This window comes from Silurus aristotelis (assembly GCF_946808225.1).
Source record: "Silurus aristotelis genome assembly, chromosome: 16".
In the NCBI taxonomy this organism is placed as follows: Eukaryota; Metazoa; Chordata; class Actinopteri; order Siluriformes; family Siluridae; genus Silurus; species Silurus aristotelis.
In genome coordinates this window covers 4,560,697-4,584,512 of record NC_139589.1, presented here as the reverse complement: position 1 = coordinate 4,584,512, position 23,816 = coordinate 4,560,697, and the positions used below count along the sequence as shown (strand labels likewise).

The 23,816-nt window shown below is 38.2% G+C and overlaps 1 protein-coding gene across 8 annotated transcripts in view; it reads left to right on the top strand.

Moving 5' to 3' along the window:
- The window catches only part of gria1b (glutamate receptor, ionotropic, AMPA 1b), a 91,974-nt gene that overhangs the window by 20,797 nt on the left and 47,361 nt on the right, over positions 1-23,816 (top strand). For all 8 annotated transcript variants that reach the window (XR_014537210.1, XR_014537211.1, XR_014537212.1 and 5 more), the window contains exons 3-6: positions 383-622; positions 16,526-16,710; positions 18,405-18,458; positions 23,255-23,413. Coding sequence is in view for 2 of the 8 variants with exons in the window: in XM_083564530.1 (XP_083420656.1) it covers positions 383-622; positions 16,526-16,710; positions 18,405-18,458; positions 23,255-23,413 (638 nt within the window). In the remaining 6 variants the exon portion in view is untranslated. The remainder of the gene's footprint in view (positions 1-382; positions 623-16,525; positions 16,711-18,404; positions 18,459-23,254; positions 23,414-23,816) is intronic.

The following is a 23,816-nucleotide window of genomic DNA, read 5'->3' as shown; positions in this document are numbered from 1 at the left end:
ACACACACACACACACACACACACACACACACACACACAAATATGTTGTCAATTAAAATCATTAGTTCCCAAATGTTTATCCAAATGTTTAATTTTAGTAACAGTTACTTTTTCTTGACTTTTGTTTTTTTTTTTTTTTTAGATGTGATCAAACTCAAAATAAAGTTTTTCTTTGCTAAAACTGGTACATTTCCTCAATTTAAAGATTTCTATGATTTATTGGGAAAAAATAGGTTTGAACACTACAAAAATTAATAGTAATGTTCCTTATCATGCTGTATGTTTGAATAAACCTAAGTATAGTATTGGATAAAATATAAACTATTTGATGTGCTTGTGCTCCTCTGGTTCTATCCCAAACATTTTATTTTTCTCTTTACAGTTTGTTCCCAATTCTCTAAAGGAGTCTACGCCATCATCGGTCTCTATGACAAGAAGACCATGAACATGTTGATGTCATTCTGTGGGGCTCTGCATGTGTGCTTCGTCACACCCAGCTTCCCAATCGACACCAACAATCAGTTTGTAATCCAGCTCAGGCCTCAGCTCCAGGATGCTCTGGTTGGCCTTGTGGAACACTACAAGTGGACCAAATTTGTCTACATGTATAGCTCGGATTCAGGTAGGTCACTTCCTCCAAAAAGTCAAAACATATTCTATTGAGCAGAAGCATAATCTGTGCAGGCACAATTATAGCCAGTGTTGAGTCACGGGTGGGTTTTAATTTAGTTAAAAGTATGCCATTTTTTTTTTGTTCACTTGTACTGATTTTGGTTGAGCAGCACAACAGGTGCAGTCCAAAAGTGCTTTAACATTACTGTCTACTGAGATGTACTCCTCGATACAGAAAAAAAGGCCGATAGGAATGTAATAAAATTGTTAAAACCTTCAAATGATGTCTTTCATGCAATGGGTTGTGGAGTGACACTATTACTATGACCCATCTTCAATATATCTTACTGAAATATATCATTATTAGTAAATGTATCCAATTTAGCCAAATAATGGTTGATAAAGCAATGAGGTAGAAGGGTAAAAAGGTCAACGCAGGTAAAAAAGCAGACTGTTAGTCTGTATATATATAAGACTAGACAAAAAGCTAGTTCTACAATACAGCAATCGCAAGACTACACTAGACTGCTTTCAGAGCCCCAGGTTGCACATCTATGTCCAATCGAAATTCACCTCGTTGACAGTCAGATCAACAGTCAATCCCAACTCAAAGAGACTGAATCAATTTTGGATGCTGCTGAGGCTAAAACATGGCAGAAAAACCTTCCAGACCCTTCTATCGGCACTGTGACCTCCATCCATGCATAAGCAATAAACAGCTTGCTCACAAAAGTGAGACAGAGGCAAAAAGTGAGATAGAGGCAAGATCTAGACAGAAAACGTCTCACATCCAAGTCTTTAACTAATTGGCTTCAGTTTGAGGATCATGCCTATGATTCTGCTTTGTTTTTTATAAGAAGGAATTACTTCTTGTGAAACTTACTGTGTGTATCCAAAGAATAGACAACATGAACATGATTTATAACTCTCAGTTGGGACAGTGTTCAATGGCCAAGACCTGATACGACTCCTACAGCCACAGAAATGTCCTGAACCAGTTCTGATTCTGAAAAGATGAACACAGGTAGTATACAGGGAGTATATCCCCGACTTACGATAGAAATGCATTCGGTTGACCCTTCCACAATTGAAAAATATTAAGTCATAAGTCGAAACATGGCCTAGCATACCCAGGAGTCTTAAAAAATGGTGCTCAGTATGGGGAAGTATTCTGTAATTTGTTAATAACCTAACACATTACAGAACATAATTTAATAATCGCTATCGTCATCGTAAGATCAGAAAATCGTAAGCCGAACCACGGGACTGCCTGTAGTTGTGTACTGTTGTTGAATTGCACCTATTCCAACACAAATGTTTGTGAAAATACCAATGATATTTCTGCCATATTCACATGCAAACAATCCTCTACCGTATAAATGTGGTTGTATTACGATAACAAGAATACGACTGCGTATGTGTACAGCATTTCATCTTTGAAGACAAGAGCAACCCTACGCCTTCTTTAGATAGTAGAACAAAGCCTAAGGTGACTAGTGTTTCTTTGCCGCTTTTATGTTTCCCTTTGTACCACATCTGATGTGATAGAAGACGGGGTGTTTTTTTGGGGTTTTCCAGTTTTTTTTTTTTTTTTTTTGAAATATGGAAGGCTTATTGCTGGAGGAGAGGATGTACTGATTTGTAATGAGGAGCTTTTTTGGAACCCGCAGTGACAACAGTGTAATGTAGAATGTGAGGAGGAACATGATGCCGTTTGTAGCTGTTCGGCTTGGCACAGAGAGCCTGTGTTATGCTCTAGTGTAATATTGCCACCGTCTCTGGTGCAGCAGGTTCAGTTATGACTCCCCAGTTATGCCGAGATTCCACGGTAGAGGGGCTGCTAATTTGCTTTAGCCAAATGGCTTGCGTGCCTTGATTCACTTGAGCTACCTTAATTAATCTGTAAATGATGAATTTACTATAATAAGGTGCAGAAGTAAAAAAAAAAAATGCTGAAAATATGATAAGGCAGTTGCTCTCTGCATTGAGTGAACTGAAAGGTTTATGATGCAAGCTTCTGTAGAGGAATACTGAATGTGTTTGGAGTAAATGTGTTGGATGCATAGGTGTAACTTGCATCGTAGGTTGCTAATATATAGTGCTAATCATAATTATATACTCTAAATGCTAATATATAGTGAGGCTGATCACCCGTTCTTGGTTTACTTTCCTTTTCTGTAGCCCTAGGGTGAGGGTAACTTGAACTAGGAGACCCATACCTGTTTTAGCAATGCTTTATGTGGTTTGGAATGAAAGATTTCCTGCTATAGAGCTCTGACCTCAAGCCTATAACACCTTTGGGATGAATTGGAACGCTGACTGCACCTCCAGGCCTCCTCACCTCACCTACATCAGTATCTGACTTTCCTACACAAGGTTGAATGATCACAATTCTCCACAAGCACACTCCAAAATCTTGTGGAACATCTTCCCAGAAGAGTGGAGGTTATTATATAGCAAATAGGGACTAAAATGCGGAACAGGCTGTTCCAAAAGCACATACGGTTATATATGGTTAGGTGGTCAGGTGTTCACAAGCCTTTGTTATTTGAAGTATTAGCATCATATACAGTACTTCTGTTCTCTCAGCTAAATCTGCTTTGAGTCAGCTGATCACACTTATGACTAAACACATCGCGAATTCACACGTCGTCAGATTCGTTGTGACTGCCCAGTGACTGTCTCACATTACATAAACATAATTATTCTGCAAAGCCTGCACATTTCTGAAAAACAAAACGCACACACCGAGGACCTTCAGACACAATACACAATACTGAAACCATATTAAATGCTTTCTGGTTTCTTGACCCAGTTAGACTGGAGCGCAGTAACTCAAAAAGCTACAGTTACTTAAATACTCATCATGCTATGCAAAAAAGCATCTCAAGGGATGGTAGTCCTTGTATTGTTTTGTATACCTCATACAGTCTGAAGACAGGTACAATGAATTGTGATTATTTAACTCAGCAGGAAGGTATGAAACAAAATTCTTTTTTTAGATGCTGATCTGCTCCAGCCGAATGGTGAGCTCTTCACAACAAACAACAACATAAATTAAAGACTATATTAAAATATTAATGAATAGCATACAGTGCCCAAAGTTTGGAATCACCTAGTCTTTTATAGTTTTTGAGACACATGCATTTCCCCTTTTGTTTATATGCAACAAGCTAGAAAAACTCCAAAAACACACAAGAATTGGACAGTGAATGACTGGAAGGAGGTTCTGTGGAGTCCATAGTGACATTTCCGGCGCTAATAAAAGAACATCTAACGGAAGATGTTAGCAGACTGCCTCACCCCGACAGGCAAACATGGAGGTGGAAGCATAATGGTTTAGGGTTGTTTTGGAGCAGGGAAGGTTGAAGACTTATTCAGGGTGAAAAACATGAACAAACATGGCTACCATTCCACACTTTAACACCATGCAATTCCGTCTGTACTGCGGCTTATTGTCTTGTTGTGTGATGAAGTTGGTTTCAATGAGCCGTAGTCCAGATGGAATTGCACGGTGTTGAAGATAGAAATGGTAGCCATGTTTGTTTAGTATCTTTTTCACTAGGAATAAGTCTTCAACCTCCCCTATTACACCTTTCCAAGCTCCGTGTTATTTAGAGGGTAAACAGTCAGCTGGAGTGTTATCTATCATAGAATGAGCTGCCCGGTCACCACACCTAAATACTTCTCTGGGATGAAGGGAATCATCCCAGAGATGAAAGGAATATCCAACTAAAACTTTCTTTCGGCTTCTCCCATTAGGGGTTGCCACGGCGGACCATACTCATGTTTGATTTGGCACATGTTTTTACGCTGGATGCCCTTCCTAACGCAACCCTCCCCATTTATCCGGCCTTGGGACGGCACTTAGGCTTGTGCAACCCTGATGGCTGGGGTCGGTTCCCTGACCGGGGATTGAACCCGGGCCGTAGCTGTGAGAGCGCCGCATCCTAACCACTAGACCACCAGGGAACCTATAAAGGAATATCCAACTAATAAAGAACAATTCTGGCAAGTTTTACTAGCGGCATGACGAAGTATTTTAGCTGAATGTTCAGAGAAACGAACTGTTCGGATGTCTGGAGTGTGTAAAGCTGTTATCCATGCTAAGGGAGGATTTTTCACTGAAAATAAAGTTTACAATTTGTACAATTATATATTTATTTTTGACAACGTAAATCTTTATACTGTTCAATGACCTAGTTTGTTGCACAGAAATAAAAGGAACATGCTCGTGTCTCTCAAAAACAATGAAAGACTTGCCGTTTCCAAATTTTTGACAGGCACAGTATATTTTTCCCATTTGCAATGACAGTTCATTATTATCTAATGTGCATGTCTAATTTTTACCATCACTGAACCGCTCATGGTTTAAGAGTCGCTCGGTGAGATTCGGGTAGAACGTTTCTCTGGAATATACCGACCCCAACCCCCACCTGCCCCTTTCCCCCAACCACTCTCTCCTGTTGCCTGGATACTGCAGTGCTCCGGTGCATGGCTATTTTCAAACTTTTAAGTGAATCCTGTGTTTACACGTGTGTGTGTGTGTGTGTGTGTGTGTGTGTGTGTGTGTGTGTGTGTGTGTGTGCGTTAAAATGAAGAAATCCTATTTGACCATTTTTTTCTTCCTCTCACAAGCAGACAGGTAGAGTGAAATGTCAGTACTTACGTAAATGCATGTGTCAATAATGGAACAGGAAAGTGAACGTTGCGTGCAGACCGAACGTAATTAAACGAGCTGCGGATGTCCACTTTGCCAAGTCTGTTTATTAAGTACGTTCGCACTAAATCGGACGGGCCATAAAAGATTCAGACGACGTACTCAAACCACAATCGGCTTTAAACACAGAGCCGTCTTTGTTTACAGGAATGAAAACGGCACCTAAATGTGCTTCAGGCAGATTCAATTTGTATTTGGCATGACGTCTTGGCAAGTCTTTGAGGAGTAGGTGAGTTTGAGTGACAGCAAGATGAGACGAACCCTGGCCCAGACCTCTTTTCTTCTCGACCAGTTCTTTAGCTCCGTCTCTTTCTGTTTCCTTTCTTATCGGCGCCACTGCAGTAACATGACGTGAAACTAACGCGAGGAAGATAGAATGTGGGTATCGTTTTATTTTTTTTTCACATGCTCTCTCGTTCTCCCTCTATCTCCGTTTTTCTGTCGCTCTCTCCCTTCCGCCTTATCTGCAGTTTAGTGCTGCTCAGTGGGTGATAAAGCCGGTCTGCTTTCCAGTGTGAAACAATTTCACAGCTGCTGAGATCTGCCCAAATGTGCCGGCGTGCACAGACGACTGGAAGGTAGAAAGCACAGGCTTGGCCAAAACTTGGGAGGAATTTTAAAACGCAATCTTACATAGTCTTTTAATGAATGACGTTCGAGCACTGTTGCCAACACCATTTTTTTTTTTTTACAGTTTACTAGTTCGGACAGTTGTTGCATAGCATCAGTCTGTTAGTTAACTGGGAAATTGAATATGTTGCAGCGATAAATGATGGAAAAATCACTCAATTTCTGCACATCAGGATGAAATCGCATTTAAAAATTTGCAGCAGATTTTACTCAAGTAATTATATGTTATAAGATGCTGTTCGTTTTAATAATAAATGATTGAACTGGAGTAAATTGCTCCATAGACAGTAATGGAAATTGATCATTAACCACAGCTGCAGAATCATTTAATCAATAAATCACCCAACAAATAAGCAAAGCACCGACGCATGGACGCATGAAATGTTCAGCCAGAAGTCATTCATCATTTAATAATACGTAACGAACAGTAAAACTACTCTGGATGGTCGAAAATGTATTTGTTACCTGCCTATTATACCTATATGTTGCTCTTTTGCCATAATGTCACCACAAGCTTGTTAGCACACACTTTATAGCACTCTTCACTGGAACAAAGACATGCAAACCTGTTCCACACACTAAGCAAATTCTATGAGGATATGGTGTGTTTGGAATAAAAGGACAAGGGCATCACACTCCAAAAGTGGAAAGTCTTTCCTGATAAGTGCAGGTTGTTGTAACAGCAAAGTGGGTTAAGGAAAAAAGAATGTGGAATGGGATGTTAATAAAGCACATGTGATGGTCTGGTGTCTGTATCCTTTTGGGCAGAAGTGTAGCTTAAACAAAGCTTAAATAAATCTTTCAAAATATAATAAATCAATAATAAACTTCATTCGGTACATGTTTTAGAAATGACCAAGTTTGATTGAAGTATATTTTGCACCCTGTAAGCAATTATGCCGTAATGTATATTTAATATGTATAATGTAAAGTCGGGCTGCAACAACTATGATAAAATTGATAATAATCGATAACAAAGTTCATTGTCAACGAATGTCGTTATCGATTAGTTGGGCTGCTCAAGTTACATGTTAGCGTGACGGTAAAATAACACAGCCGCTTGCGAAATGCAACCAGCAGCACGAACAAGTGTGGGTCCCAAGTTATCCAAGGAATGGGAGTATTTTATATTAAACGCAATAAAGGAGACTTTGTTTGGTATGGAAGTACCATATTGATGCGCAAGCACATTAAAAGAAAAGGATATCAAGGATAAAAGGGAAACATCAGCACGATAAGTAAAAACTGTAAAATCCTCATCATGTGACAATGCAATAATTCAACGAAGTGCTATTGTGTAAACTGTTTGTTTGTAACTTTGGGAAAGTCGCACCGATTCTGTTGTGTTCTGACTCACGAGCATCAGGTTGCGTGATCGGTTCGCTCACGACATCGTGATGAATTCAATTAAAGCGGTGCGAATAAACACTAAATCTAAAAGCAGCAGTAAACGATTACATTTTTAGTCACTGTTGTCGTTCTCAGCAAATGATTATGCATTTGTACACCAACACAATTTATTTTCATTTTTTTAAATCAAGCCTGTTAGCGTGCTAAGTTCCTCCGTTCTGTTTTCTTTTTATAGCATTCGTCTACTACAACAGTTCACTTATGTGTCTTGTTTTCAATGTTTGTATATATTTAATTTATGCATATTTAATTTCATTATTATACAAAATTACATTAATTATATACTCGAGATGCTTATATCTTCACAACTGAACAAAATGTCTCTGTATTTTTTTTAAACAAAAATTGTCAAAGCAAAGTTGTTTTATATTCTATATTGATTATTTAAAGAGTGGTTGTCAACTTACCAATTGCTTCACCTTGTGTACTCAAAATGTGGGTTTTTTGTTGTTTTTTATGAAAGAAAAAAAAAACCCATGCACTTCTCAACAAACAGCTACTAGAAGCTTTAAAATGTCTAAATTAAAGATGGGTAAACTCAATATGTAAAACAGTAATTCAGGGTATTTATGAATAAATTGTATAAAAAAAATAAAAAAAAAGATTTTATAGTACATTTAATATAGTTTTATATATATATATATAATAGAGTGATAATAATCAAAACATCTGATAAAATTGGTAAAAGTGAATAGAAAAAGGTTTAATAAAGTTATATGTAATTAAATAATAGGTAGAATTAATTTTAGGTACAGTATTTACACTAAAGTATTGGGACAGCTGACTGTTACAGCCATATGTAGTTCTTCCCCAAGCTGTTACCACAAAGTTGGGGGCACACAATTGTATAAGATGTGCCTGGATGCAGTAGCTAAAAATTCTTTCTTCACTTAAACTAAGAGACCCAAACCTTTTCCAGCATGAAAATTCCGCTGTACATTAAGCCAGCTCCTTAAAGATATGCTTTACATCGGTTGGACTGAAGGATTCTTAGTTGCCTGCTATAGAGCTCTGACCTCAACGCTATTCAACATCTTTGGGTGAATGCGAACGCTGACTGCACCCCAGGCCTCATCAACTTACTGTATACCTCCACAAATCTCCACAACCACACTCCAGTGGTTCAAAATCTAGTGAAACATCTTCCTAGAAGAGTAGAGGTTATTACAACAGCAAATAGGGACTAAATGTGGAATGGGATTTTAAAAAAGCACAAAAATCTTTTGTCAAGTATAGTGTATTTTTAGTGTAATATGAAATTGCCTACCATTTTCTCAAAGCATTTTCGAAAGTAGAGATTACTGCTAGAGTGTGCTGCGTTTGGTCAGACAGCTAGCTAAAAATGAAATAGGAATTTAATGAAGTAGAGAAATAAAAATAATATCTAACCTTAAGTTAATTAGCTATTTAAATGCATGTTAATTTACTAAGAATGTGTGTTCATTTCCAATAAATTTTAATGGGATATATAAATGTATTTGTGTCTTGGAGAGCAGAACATAAACAATTTTAAATTAGCATTTTCCCTCATATGCTATTAGAATAGTTTTATTAGATACTGTAAGTTGACTTTAATTTAGAATATATATCAATGTAATGTAATAATACCAGTGGCGGTCCGTGCATTTGGTACCTGGGCCTTCAGTGGGGACCTACGCCGAATAAATCCACCTCTTAATACCACCACTATCACGTCGCAATTATAGAAACCATCAATTCTATACAAAAACGCAATATAACAACGTGTGGCATTACAGAGAGAGAGGCATTTTGTGTAGGGTAAATACCACTCCAACTCCAAACCTCTACACTACAACCGCAACTGTGCCACCTTCATTATCTGGAGCGGTTCAGAATCAATATTTGTCCAATAACATGACAAAAACATAACAAATCTAAATAAAATACATCATACTCACCAGAGATGCATGCTTATAATGCATACTCATAATTTGCACCGCTCCTCAGAGGCTGTAAGCCAGTGGTACCACTCTTAGGCACTGGTCTGGATGTGGCAAACATACCATTTCCCGGGTTGAGACAAGCTAGCTAGCTTCAGGGTTGGCCGACCTCTAGCTTTTCTAAAAAAATCTGACTTGACAATGGATTTTTAGGTATGTCCGAGACCAAATAAATGTATCTTCCTCTGTCAGCGATTGTGGGCATAAAAAGTGCAACTCAGATGCATTAATGTGTGCCGAGCGCTACAGATATGTTTTGCGAGTCGAACTTGGCTGTAACAGTTTCACTCTGACCACCCAATCAGAGGACGGGAAAATGCTGATGTTATTCTGGACCAGCAAGCTGGCCCTGTGAGGCGAATTTGAAATCTGATTAAAGAATCTGATTTAAAGAAACAGTCCCATTGCTAATATAGTCTAAGGTACATTAGCCAGCACTACTGATTCTGAAGGCCCTGGGCAGATTAGATTGACATTGCAGCACATAGAGGCCGAAATCTGATTGAACAAAAAATATATATAATATATAATATATAATAATATAATAACGAATGCCATTATCAATTAGTTGGGCTGCTCAGATTACGAGTTAGAGTGACGACAAGATAACACAGCTGTTTGCGAAATGGCGGACAGTCCAGGGTCAACCAGCAGCAGAAAAAAGTGTGTGTCCCAAGTCATCCAAGGCATGGGAGCATTTTATATTAAACGCAACAAAGGAGACTGTAACTAAGTTATGCAAAGCTGAGCTTGTGTTGCATGGAAGTACCACAGTGATGCATGAGCACATGCAAAGAAAACACACTGGTGTCACGGATGAGGGCGAAACATCAGCACGGTAAGTAAAACTGTATAATCCTCATCATGTGAATATGGTATAGTTTAAAGAAGTGCTATTGTGTAAACTGTTTGTTTAAGGCAAAACTTGCCTTAATCATTAAAAACAATACAAATTGTTGATTTACATAAATTGCTTTACCTTGCAAAATCAAATGCTGTGTTATATATATATATATATGTCTTAATGTCTTAATTAAAGATAGTTAGACTCAATATGTGGCTTTTAATAGGTATATTTTTTATAGTATACTTTTATGCATAAATACCTTGAATTAGGTTTTTATATCGTTATAATAAGCGAAACATCTAATAAAAAAAAAAAACCTTAATTTTTTATTCGATTAATCTGAGAAGTTAATCGCCCGGTTATTCAATTAGCAAAATTATTGTTGGTTGCAGCCCTATTAAAATTGTATATTATAACTGATATTAGTATAGTTAAATATGGTTCTATTTGTTTATTATGATGATAATACACCTTGCTACACTGCTTTCTGAATCGGTTAATACATTTCCCAATTACCAAAACTCTAAAAAGAATGCTATCTGCAAGTATTATATAAATGTACTTATTTTAATACTTTATAGTTTTCATAGTGAGTCTTTCGCAGGGATGTGTACAGTAATGGATGCTCCATGTCACATGATTCATTTTTGATACGGTGAAGATTTCTGTGTGGATACTTAGGGTGTGGTTTCTCATTAACATACCAAGCTGCACAAAGAAAAATTTAAAAAGTGGTTGTTTCTTGGAGATCAAATGATGGTTTATAATGGTTTGTGGTGGTGTATATTGATTTGTAATGGTTTGTAATGGTAATAATAATTAACCATTTTTAAAATATTTCCACATCATTAAACCTATTCACAAATGACCTTTTTGTCAAATAGTTGTTATATAAGCTATTATATAAGGCAGACTGTTACTTGTAAATAATCATTGACATGCCATTCTGTATTTTATTTCTTTACATGAAATGCAGTAGGCTGGCATTTGTAGCCAGTTTTAGTTCTTCAGTACTAATGTATCGAAAATAAAGGTTTAAAATATACTAAAAAAAAACCCAAAAACATTTAGTGTTCCGGTCAGCTTTATGTTTGTTGAGCGATGTCTGCTCTCACCAAGCTTGCCTAAGACTCCAGCTTGATTTGCAGGCAGCAGAAGACGACAGCTGTAATTATCTACTACTAGTGCCACTATTAATTTCCACAACAGGAAGCGCCGTCTAAGCTCTGTGATAAATGCAGAATTATCTCATTGCATAAATTTGCTTATCAATTGATCCTCTTAGTCTCTCCAGTAGTCCGCGTATATGCCATGTTTATGAATTACACTCCGAGGTGGTTGATCACGGGTGCCAGACGGGGTAGATTTATGTCTAATGCTGAACTTGCATACCATCATATTTCAGTAGACATGAGGTCAGCAATTGGGGAGTCGTGTCTGATTGGCTGGCTCATTTGTATTCCTCGTCTTAGGGCTGCTCAGATGGCAGCTTTTACAAATATTGCGCTATGGATACAGCCTGTGCTGTTATTGATCAGCTGTCGGTTTCGCAGGTGCACCACAATCTGCCTCAGGTAGTTTTTAGACTGCTTTTTTTTTTTTTTTTTTTTCAAGTTGATTTCCAGCACTTATCATTATGACCAGTTTGTTTGTCATCAAAATGCACAAGACAAGTTCAAGAATCACTGAGTTTGTAAGCATGACAGATTAAAAAAATATACATATAAAAATACAGACTCGTTGATGCTGTTACCATATAATCAGTCAAAGAAAAAAAAAACATATCCAATTTAGTCAGAGTGAGAAGCTACAAACTGCCTAAAGCTGAAAGGAATAACATTTTGATAATGGATGTGTTCAGACATGAGGAGAATGCACAAAACCATAACTGCTACCATGTTGAGCAGAAAAAAAGGGCATGATGAGTTGGAAAGGGAGTGTTAAATGTTTATCCTCAAACTAGCGGAAACATCTGCAGTGTGGCTGTATGTGTTGACGCTTCGTGGTGTATTCCGTTAAAGATTAGATCCAAATTTAAAAAATGAAAAAAATCCACATGAATGTATTATTTCTTTAGGATGTCAATAGTATGCAGTTTGTGGTTGAAGATGCTAGCTCTGCTACATTTCTCCTCAAGCTTAGCGGGTCTGTGTTTTCCGGTTACATAAATTAGATTTTGGTTGATTTTATGGCCTATAGATGTTAAATGTGTATGTAAATAACACATTGGGGGTTTTGTATGCAGTAGAATTTGTATATCCTAATATCTTCGATACTTATACTTAATATTAATATGTTAAATTAATTGATGGGGCTCTTCTTTGATTAGCAATATTTACATAGATTCCTTTATAAGAGCTTAATGTTGTGAAGAGCTTTATTAAATAATTTGTATGATTTATTAGATGGCAAGTAACAAGTCACAAGCATGTGATTGTATCTGAGTTTAGCTTTGACTTATAATTTTACCCATTTGTTTAAAAAACTTTCTGCTTAGTACATTTTGTCAGTATATTTGTCACATTTTATTACTATATTTCTGTATAATTATATATTATAATATAACACACATTTTGGACACAAGTATGGGGACACATGGCTTTTCCAGCCATATTTGCTTCTTCTCCAAACTTCCCACAAAGTTGGAGACACACAATTGTATCGGATGTCTTTGCATGTGGTAGTATTATATAGTTCCTTCACTTAAACTAGGACACCCAAACTTGCCATGACATTGCCCCTGTGCACAAAGCCAGATCAGTGAAGATATGCTTTACATGGGTTGGAGTTGAAGCTCTTGAGTTGCCTGATATATAGACATCTGATCTAAACCCTGTTAAACACCTTTGGTATAAATTGGCATTCTGACTGCACCCCAGGCCTCCTTTACCTCCCCTAAATCAGTAGTTGACTTTACAAACTTCCTTGTTGAATGAACACAAATCTTCACAAGCACACTTTAAAATCTAGCAAAGAACAGCAAATAAACAGCTAAATGTGGAATGCGATGCTAAAAATCACATACGCATCTAATGGTTGGGTGTTCGCTAATATTTGTGTATGTAGTGCATGTTATATCATATAAAGTTGGCTTTGTAGCATCAGACACCTACAAGGATCTAAATTTCACATGATATCCACATGACAAGAAAGAGTCCATGTCAGTTACATTATAGTATAGCATAGCATCAGGCTATTAACATTCAGCTAGTTTGATTGTTGGCATGTTTCCTAACATTTGCCAGAACTTGTTAGTTATTGTTAGCTAAATTTTTTTTTACAGTTTTCCAAACCTTCTTTGGTTCACTAGCAGAAGCACAATAATATACCATCTATAATTACAATTAGTGTGTGATTTGAAGCAGACATTTTATTTTGTGGCATTGAGTTTTTTACTTTTAACTTGTGGAAGACCATTTTAGTATCTTAGCAAAAGAATAAAAATGTATTACATGCTATTTCTAAAGCCCTTAATATATTTTACAAGAGGATGGAAATAGATGTTTCCTAAGCAATTTTGGACCAATTATGGTTTTGGCCTTGTTTTTAAATCTGGATTTATTAACCGTTCTGTTGCATTTGTAAAAAAGGATAGGCAATGCTGGCTCTACATTTTTATGCGGGTTTATCATTTCTGTTTTCGTATATACCCTGACTTGCAGAGCTGCTTTAAAAAACCTAATTAGACCTGTGTGCCTGTTTCACAGCAGACAAGCTGTCATGCTTGGAAAATAACTTCTGTCCAAGGAACAGTCAATTCATTTCTTATCAACCCCCACCCCCCAACCCCCTTTATATGTTGCAAGCCATCAGCTGCCTAACCGGTACAGATCAAGAGCAAATAGTTCATTTAGCAGCTGAATGATAAACATTGCTGATTTAAACAAGGTTTTTTTTCTGTAGCACCTGTTACACAGTGTGAGACAGAATCTGCAGAGCTCTGAAGTCCCAATCAAAATCACAGCGTGATGTCGACCATCAAGAATTTTTTCGAGGAAACTAGCACAACGAGGTCAAGCAGCTTCCATGTCGTTTGCCAAACACTTGTTTTTTTTTTTCTTTTCTTTTTTTGTAATTACCAGTCAATTTTAGTAAAATTTGGAACATGTCAGGTCAAGATGCTAGAACATCAGATCACAAGTAAAAGAAATTCAGTGTGAAAATAGTTTTGAGGAATTCAGAAGAAAATATTTATTAGACTCAGGGACTTTGCATCTCCGTGCTGAAAGTCTTCAGGTTACTTATGTAACCATGGTTCCTCGAGGGAAAGAGACGCTGCATCAGAAACGCTTTGGTAACACCTCCGCATTGTCCACTGAATCACCTGTATAATCAGTCCAAATGGAAAGCGTGGTGTCACCGGCAGGGTGACATCATGACCAGGTAGTTCAAAAGCACATGGAGTGAAACACATGTAACCTGGAGACATTCCCCTCCCCTCTTGAGTCTAATCAAGCCAGGATGACCAATCTCTGCCTAGTGTGGATGGGCACAGCTAGGGCGAAGGACAGAGGGGCCAAAAGTGGCACTGAGTTTGATGCTATAGAACCTGACAAAGGTCAGCAGGGTGGACCAGCCCACAGCGGTGCAAATGTCCAGTAGGGAAACTGTAGAGGACGAAGTCTTAAAAGCAGCCACACATCGAGTGTAGTGCACTTTGACCCCAAAAGGAGCGGGGAGACCAGATGACTCATAAGAGAAAGAAATAGCATCCACAATCCATCTGCTAAGCATCTGCTTATTCGCAGGGAGACCTCTCCTCGGAGGGCCATAGCAGACGAACAGCTGCTCTGACTTCCTCCACAGTTCTGTTCTGTGTACTGTATGTCCAGTGCTCGTACTTAAAGGGAGGAGGACAGAATGCCTGGAGCAGGTTGTGGGACGATCAAGCGTCCTTTAGGAACATACCCTGATATAGGGTAGAGAAAGGCAATGGCCAAGCCTGAGGTAAACTCCAGGAAAGAAGGGGCCACCGAGAGGGCCTGAAGATCCACTACTCTCTTGAGAGAGGAGATGGCCAAGTGGAACACAGTCTTAACTTTAAGCTCAAAGGAAGGCTCTGACAGAGCCTCCAAGACAATGGCCATGCCCTATGCAGGCCCTTTAGGTCATACCGGCGGCTGTTGCCATGGATAAAGCATGTCACTAACGGGTTCTTACCCAGAGACCGCCCCAGCGACCGCCTCGCAATGGTAGACACGTAAACCTTCAGGGTCGAAGAAGCAAACCCTTGGGCGAACTGTTCTTGAAGGAATTCCAGTACTGAAACGACTGGGCAGTTAACTGGATCTAGGCGGTCTTGTTCACATAATGCAGAGAACATGCACCATCTCACGGCATGCAACATCCTCGTGGAGTGAGCTCTGGATTAATAGATGATCTCTACCACCTTGGTGGCGAGACCAAAGCTGTGTCCCTTCAGGGTCCACAGCCATAGCCTCTACAGCTCTGGGTGGGGGTGTATTATTGTGCCCTCTGGCTGGGATATAAGATCCCTTCTGAAAGGAAGCTCCCAGGAAGCATGTTCGAGGAGGGCTACAAGTCCGCAAACCATGGCCTGTCCGACCACTGTAGGGCCACCAGGAGGAAACGGACTCCCTCCCGGCGAACTCTCTCAAGAACTCCCGAGAGCAGCGTGAATGGGCGAAAGGCAAGGCCACATCTGTACCATTGCATCCAGCCCTAGAAGGGCTGGGGGTGTTAGGGATAACCAGAGGGGGCAGTGCGATATCTCTTGAGACGCAAATAGGTCCACATGAGACTTGATAAAGATCCAACTCAAAGCTCGCCGTTTTGACACCATTGCGGAGATCCAGCGCGAATTGCAAAAGGTGCTTGTCGAAAAAGAAGACATTACAGGACACATTCCAGAAGTGGTAAAAACGGTGGGAGGTGATAGTGTAAATGTAGATAAATAAAAATTTTTCTTGAAAACAGAGCCAGTCTGGAAACTTTTTGATACCACCTCGTATACTGAACATCACAAACACCTGAACCTCATTTTGAGGCCTATGGCTCTAAAACACATAGCAACAGTTCGATTGGATTTACAGAAACCAACACAGTCACATGTGTGGATGATTAAAGCTAAAGGACATATTTGTATTAAGGTGAAAATAAGAAAGGTATGAAGTATGTAAAATAGTGTGCAAAATTTCCATGGAATATAAAAGTTTGATGTATAAGAAAGCAGAACAGATTTGTCACCTAATCTCGACTTTAGCAATAAAGCATAACGGTCGTACAAGGTCAAATCTTGCATTGGTCAAATATTTCACAGTGTAACACCTGGTTATGGGCATAAATCCCGAAATATTTTTTCCTTTCCCATCTTCTTTCCTGCAGGACTGACTGTGCTACAGAAGATCCTGGATACAGCTGCAGAAAAGGGCTGGCAAGTGACATCCATCAACTTTGATACTCTTACAGAGGCAGCCTTTTTAAACTTAATCCAGGACTTGGACAGCAAAAAAGAGCACAAGATCATCCTGGACTGCGAGCTGGAGAGACTTAACTCCATTCTTAACCTGGTGAATTTGTTTCAAGTCTTTTATTTTTATGAACATATGACCTTCTTTTGACTTAGGTGAAAAAAGATTACTGCAGTTGTGTGGGATTTGCTTTGTTTTAGCGGTCAGATTGAAAGTTTTTTTTTTTTTTACAGGAGTCTGTTAGTAAAAGTTAAACGCTGTATTCATTTGAGGCATAATCTTTTGTATAGCGCTTTTAACAAAGAACATCACCCCAAAGCAACTCTACAGAAATAAATAGATTATGAATATATATTTTTATATCATTATTTTGTCCCTATAAGTGTGTCCATTCAAGTAATTATCTAATTGGCCAATCATGTTTTGCAGCTCAATGGGTTATAAAGATACAGGTCAAGAGCTCGAGGTCAGTCACAATAAACATCACAAAAGGGTGGAAATTGTAATCTTTGACTGTGGCAGAATTGTTGTTGGCAGATTTTGAATGGTGGTTTGAGTATTTCAGTGTTTTATGCATAACAGTCTCTGTACAGAATGGTGTGGGAAAGAAATAATAATGAAAAAAGCCTCCAGTGGGTAAAAAAAAGCTGAGTCAGACTGCAGAAACTGTGGTGAGCAGAGATCTCATTGCAATCAGCAATTAGCTACCAATTCTTACTTTTTGAAATTTGTAAAAAAAAAAATATATATATATATATTATGTAGAATATTGAAGCATGAAGGAAGTAACAAGGTCACTGGTGCTTCTAGTGACTAGTACAGGTCTTTAAGCTAGTACAGCTGTGATTGCTAGCAACGTCTATAGACCTAGTTCTTCAATAAGTCATAATATTTTGTGTGGGAAAAATAATAGTGAAAAAAGCTTCAATTTTTCAGTCTGAATCAGTCTACAGCAACTGTGGTGAGCAGAAAAGTATCGAATGGCAACCCGAAATTTTTACTGTTTAAAAAAAGTACATTAAAAGTCCTAGCTCTTCCATAAGTATTCTAATTATATTACCTTTTCAACAGAGGGTTTTGGTATAGTATTTTTAGTCCTTGTGATCCAATATCAGGAGGTATTTCATTTAGGATGTATTTAACAGACTTGCCAGTATGAACTTTATGATAAAAACTTATGATCTCTGGTTGCCTCTCTCGCTGTTCTCATACAGTTGATTTATAAAACCCAATTAAACCTCTAGTGCTATGGCCCATGTAATGCCCAGAGTAAACCCTGTGAGGGTCAGTTTTAAAGCTGTTGATATTACTTTGAAGGGATTTGTCAAACCTGGTTGCCAGATTCACAGCCAGTTCCTAAACTTTGCTGGCGGGAAAGACGGTCTTCTGAAAAATCCCCTGAGATTTAGGAGCATCAAACCGTAAAGCAGTCAAACCATGATCTTTTCACTTGTCATCGTTTGGCAGCCATCTTGACGTTTGGAGACCAGAGCCTTCATTCAGTTAAGGGCTTAGAGATGCCAAAGGCTTACTGTAGCTCACAGGTGTGTGAAGTCCTAGAGCGCATGTAGTCATTAAGGCCCATAATTGGGGTTCCCATGGTGACAGATGTCAAATCGCACAATCTCGCAACCACCCAGGGATGGGTGGAAGACGTGCAATTAACTGCTAAAAAAAATGGGACTAATTAGTTTCTGTCTGGGGAGCCTGCAGAGATTTAGGCGATAAACAACAGAATGTTGGTATATCCATACGAACGGGTGTAATGGACTGTTTCATGTCTTCCTTTTCAGATTGCAGCGCAAAGAAAAAATCTGAAGAATTATCACTTTATCCTGGCAAACCTGGTAAGTGAGACGTGTTACCGGACATGAATGGTGTCCTCTGTTGCATGTACCAGCCAGATCATGAGTACATGAACAAATCAATTGCATTTTCTTAAACGCATTCCCCATCTTTTTTACTTTTAAGTCTGGTCAAAGCACACGTTCTTTTAAAAGCAGAACACAATGCAGACAGATTGCCGACTGCCTGCTGAGTTAGAGACTTATCATCCCTACTTCTGCATGAAAAGCGTCAATGTCGGATGTCTTTTCATCTGCAGCTGTGGGAGTGTTGGTGCGAGTGTGAGGGTGTAGGAGTGGTGGTCGATTGTGAATTTGTTTTAAAGCTTGTAGCATCCGATTCGATTTTGTTTCTCGGGCGCAGGTTCAGTTTATGCAACCTTCTCTCCAAATCTGAATAGTGCTAGATAAGGTGTCACAGCTAAACAGACACTGTGTTCACCCACTTTGTTCGCACATCTGATGAAACGCCGCGTGACACAGCGAGATGGGGGATGCAGGTTTCACAGCAGGCCGTGTTTCTATATCATTAGCCAAATGGTCTTTACAGAAATGCAAGTCACAGCGAGGAGCATTAAATCTTTTTATTTAGGTTCCCTCCTGTCAGCTCTAAAATATTTGAATGCAGCATTTTTTTGACACAACAAGTTATGGATGTCATACCAGTGATTTATTATACATTCCGAAAGCACAGTGGAACATGACTTTCATTCATTTGCATGAACAGTTGTTGATTTCTAATTCCATACCTTCCACTGTGTTCCACAAGTGAAAACTATTTCTCTGAATATGAAGCGCAGCTCTTCTTTGTCCGCCTCCAATTTTTTCCACTTTGAACATAAATTCTTGTCAGATTCACAGGGCTGAAGACTGTCATAAAAATTATCTTCTGCTCCAAAACCCCTACATTCTCCTACTGGGGAAATCGATACAGCTGTGATCTACAGAGGCAGAAACCAAATTTGCCTCGTATTGATTTTTTTAGGTGTGGCCAATAAAATGAATATATGGTGGTCATGAGCATATTAGTTTATTCACTTTGAAAATCCGTTTAAGGTTACACATACTGGTTAATACCAAATTTCCCAGTGACTCCATTATATCATTATGCATCATTCCAAAATTCAAGTGTAAAATTTACATTTACGTTTACAACATTTGGTAGGCGACCTTATCCAGAGTGACAATGATCTCATTCATATAACTAAGCAGGTTGAGGGTTAAGGGCCTTGCAGAAGGGCCCAGCCATGGCAGCTTGGTGGTGGTGGAAAATGGAAATACATAGCAAGAAGGGCAACAGGGATTAGCATGAAGTTTGGAGCTTCCTGAAAACTCTCTTTAGAAATGCTTTGTGAACACTTAAATTTGATGTGAACAAATTGCAATAATTTGTAAATTACATTTACAATTATCATATACCCCACCCCCAAATTACTACTAAGAACCATAAAAGGATGTCACTACATAGAACACAAATGAGGCTTTGAAAGCAAATCATAGCCATACCAAATATTTATCTGCTATTTGTCGTTGCATTAGCTTCCAAAATTGTCCAATTAATTGTGATCCGCCATCACCGAGTTTATCCGTCTGCAATAAATGCATCACCAGAATAATTGGTGAAAACTCTCTGTCAGGTATAATTCTTGGCAATGACAGTAATGGGCCTTTTCTCACAGGAAAACTCCTCAGCACAATCGGACAATTATTGTGTATATTTTACGCTTGATGAAAGAATCCAAATAAAATATTTTCGTATGAAATTTCCTAACAGTAAATTTGGACAAAGAGTCATGCAGCCACGACAATCTGTGATTACACAAGAAGCATCGTGAAATTCATAATTGGACTCTGAGAGTAGCAGAGAAACTGTAATTCCGCATGACGCACGTAATTACACTCTGCCTTAATGAAAAAAAAAAAAGATATAAGCCTATAAATAATGGCGATAATAATAACAGCTGCAAAAATGCAAGGCTTTTGTGTGAGAGAGAGACCCATGGGTTACATCTGACTCTGAGCCAGCCACCTCTGGAATCCCACACACAAACACACACACACTAAGCTTTTAACACATAAAGGCTAAAACGTAATCGACACACTTAATCAATATGGAAATCATCTCATCGTTATTGGAAAGAAAAAAATAAATCTCATCCCTGAAGTGGTGAACTGTGCCGCTGCATTGCATTATGACATTCACTACTACAGAGCCATATTGATTATCTTTTATATTTCATAACGTCTGTTTTCTCTGGGACGGAGTCTACCTCAAGCTCATTGCTTTCAACCTTAAGGAAGATGGATAGCAGTACATAAAAAATCCATTATGGAAGCTCAGATTTAGGAGCTGTATGTATGTGTTTTATGCTTGAACCCCTGCAGACCCGGTGGTATTTTCTATAAAGGAATTTATCTCTAGACAAACGTACCTAATAATTAAGTAAGGAGGATTAGTCTGCATCTGCTTTACTAACAGAATGGATTACAGCTCTGTCTAAACCTGCTTTTCTTATTAGTCAGTGATTAAATCATGCTATGGGCTTAATGTTAAAACTTTAAATTCTTTCCGCATCCCTACTGGACTAAACATGATCCGATCGGTACTTTAAATCAGTGGTCCCCAACCCCCGGGCCGCGGTCAATTATTAACGGGCCGCACAGAAATAATACATAACATTAATTTTGTTTTATTTATTATCTGATACTGAACAATGTTTTATTTTGGAAAATGACCGGATTCTCTCTCCCCCACATCTGTCTATGACTCACTCTTAAAGCATGTCATGACGCTTCCCTCGGTCACATGTCTTACCTCCATCCGCTACCTTCTTAAAGGGGCTGCTCCAGCCACTAACACATAATACATTACCGCAAAATTTAAACCCCTAAGTGAGCAAAATGAACAAAAAACAACACAGTGGATTCACATTTATTATTATATTTAGAAAATACCATGTTTTTATAATACATTGTTTTTTATGCCGCTCATATCATTTTATTTTGTTGTATTTATCCGCCACACCTTAAAGGCCGGTCCATGAAAATATTGTCTGACATTAAACCGGTCTGTGGCGCAAAAAGGTTGGGGACCGCTGTTTTAAATCATATAAACGTTTACACCACTTAGGCCAAGATGGTAAATATCACAGTTCATCCTGAACACTCAGTCAGCCAGAACATTAAAGTCAGTGCTTAATGTCGTATTGTTCCCACTTGATCTGAAGCATGGACTCTACAAGACCTCTGCTCTTGTATCTGGCACCAAAATGTTAGCAGCAGATTGTACGTTTTTTCCAGCCCATACCACACGTCATTATTTGGAATTGAAATCTGGGGGCTTCAGAGGCCTAGTCAACACCTTATACTATTTCTTATGCTCCTCAATTCATTCCTAAATGATTTTTTGCATTGTGGCAAAGTGCATTATCTTGCTAAAAGAGGCCCCTGTCAATAGGAAATAAAGTTACAGTACCATGAAGAAGAGGGGGTACATTTTGGAGATGCTCTGACCCAGTCGTCTGGCTAAGATCCCCATGCTTGCACTTTTTTCTGGCTTTCAGCACCTTAATATTAAAAACTGACAGTTCACTGGAAGCATAATGTATCCCACCCCTCTAACTGATGACTGTAATGAGATAATCAATGTTAATCAGTTCACAGGTCAGTGCGTTTAATCTTACAGCTGACTGGCGTATGTATGATATATTGTAGTATCCCTACAAACAAAAATGCATCACATGAAACCAAAGAAAGAAAAAAGAATTGTGGTAAAAAACATTGTTCTTGGATTCCCCTTATCATTATCTTTACTTGACAGACTGGGAAGTTGTTTTGCCAGAAATTTGTTTTTTACTGTATTTTCCTGCCACTATCCCTTTGAGCTCTGAGACGTGGCACTATTCTGACAACTCTTTTTCTTAATGTTGTAGTTCCCATGGTGACCAGTTCATGTGGTCAATCAAATTCCTTTTTTCTTTTTTTCAGACCTGCTGTTTTCCCAGTCCTGCTAGTTTGTTACCTGATTGTGTTCAAATTGTTTTGTGTTATTCTTTTTTGTGTGTTTATCAATTATAAAATTATAATGAAAGGACATTCAGTGGCACCCAGTTAAGGATGTTTCCTTTTGAATCTGGTTTATTTCAAGGTTTCTTCCTTATACCATCTCAGGTAGTTTTCCATTGCCATTGTCATCACTGCTCTGCTCATTAGGGCTAAACTTAAATACAAAGTTTTTAACCTCTTTATTTCCAAAAAGCTGCTTTGTGACAATGTCTACTGTTAAAAGGGTTTAACAAATATACAAATAAAAATAAAATAATTAAATAAATGATATTGAGCCTTTGTACTCGTAATATAAAAATGCTTTCTAGCCCTGTGGTTTTCTGGCTTTGACCCTTGTTCCTGTTCCATGCAATTTAGAATATGGATTTCAATTGATTGTTTAATTTGCACCAATAAAGCTTATACCACGTTTACACATTTAAGTTCTACCTTTCACTGGTACATGATAACCTATGAACTTGGTGCTGAGTGGGTTTACATAGTTACTGGTATAATTTATTTTTATTTATTAAATTAAATTATTTTTAACACCATTTTTTATATATTGTTCAAACCGAAAATCATAAACTACCAAATAGAGGCACAACTAGGCAGAGTTACAACATAGTGAATTGCTTTAAATAGTATTAAAAATATACCGAATAGAGTACTTTTTTTTTTTCTTTTTTTTTGCAGGTGAGTCATCATATTGCTGTGATTTGCCATGCTAAGGCTTTCATAACTTTTGCTTTTAGGGCTTTCTGGACCTGAATTTGACGGATTTCAGGAAAGGTGGTGCCAACATCACAGGCTTCCAGCTAATGAACTACACAGACCCTATGGTTAGCCGGACCATAGATGACTGGCTGGAGTTTGACAGCAAAGACCTGAAGAGCCCTAAGAGGAGACTCAAGGTAAAGAACAGTATTATCAGTGATGAGAGGATTTGCAGCAAGCACTTACAGATATTGATTAGGAACATACAGCACTGGCTTTGTAAACACACTGCAAGTGACTTCACTGATACTTATCACAGAATTTTAGGGCTCTAATTTATCTTGGATGTAACATATAAAGTAACGGACGTGAAAGCACATTTATTAGAAATGACCATTTTTGCTAGCAACAATCAGTGTGGTTAATTTGATACCTGATTATCTAATACCTGCTTTTAAGATTTTTTGGGAGAAATAAGTGCTAAATTTACATTTTATCAGTTAAAATAGAGAGACTCAAAGAATTAGGAAGTCAGCAATGTTTTTCAAATACAAGGTGGTTTGACTTTAATTTGACATTTTCTCCCACTTCCATTCAAAA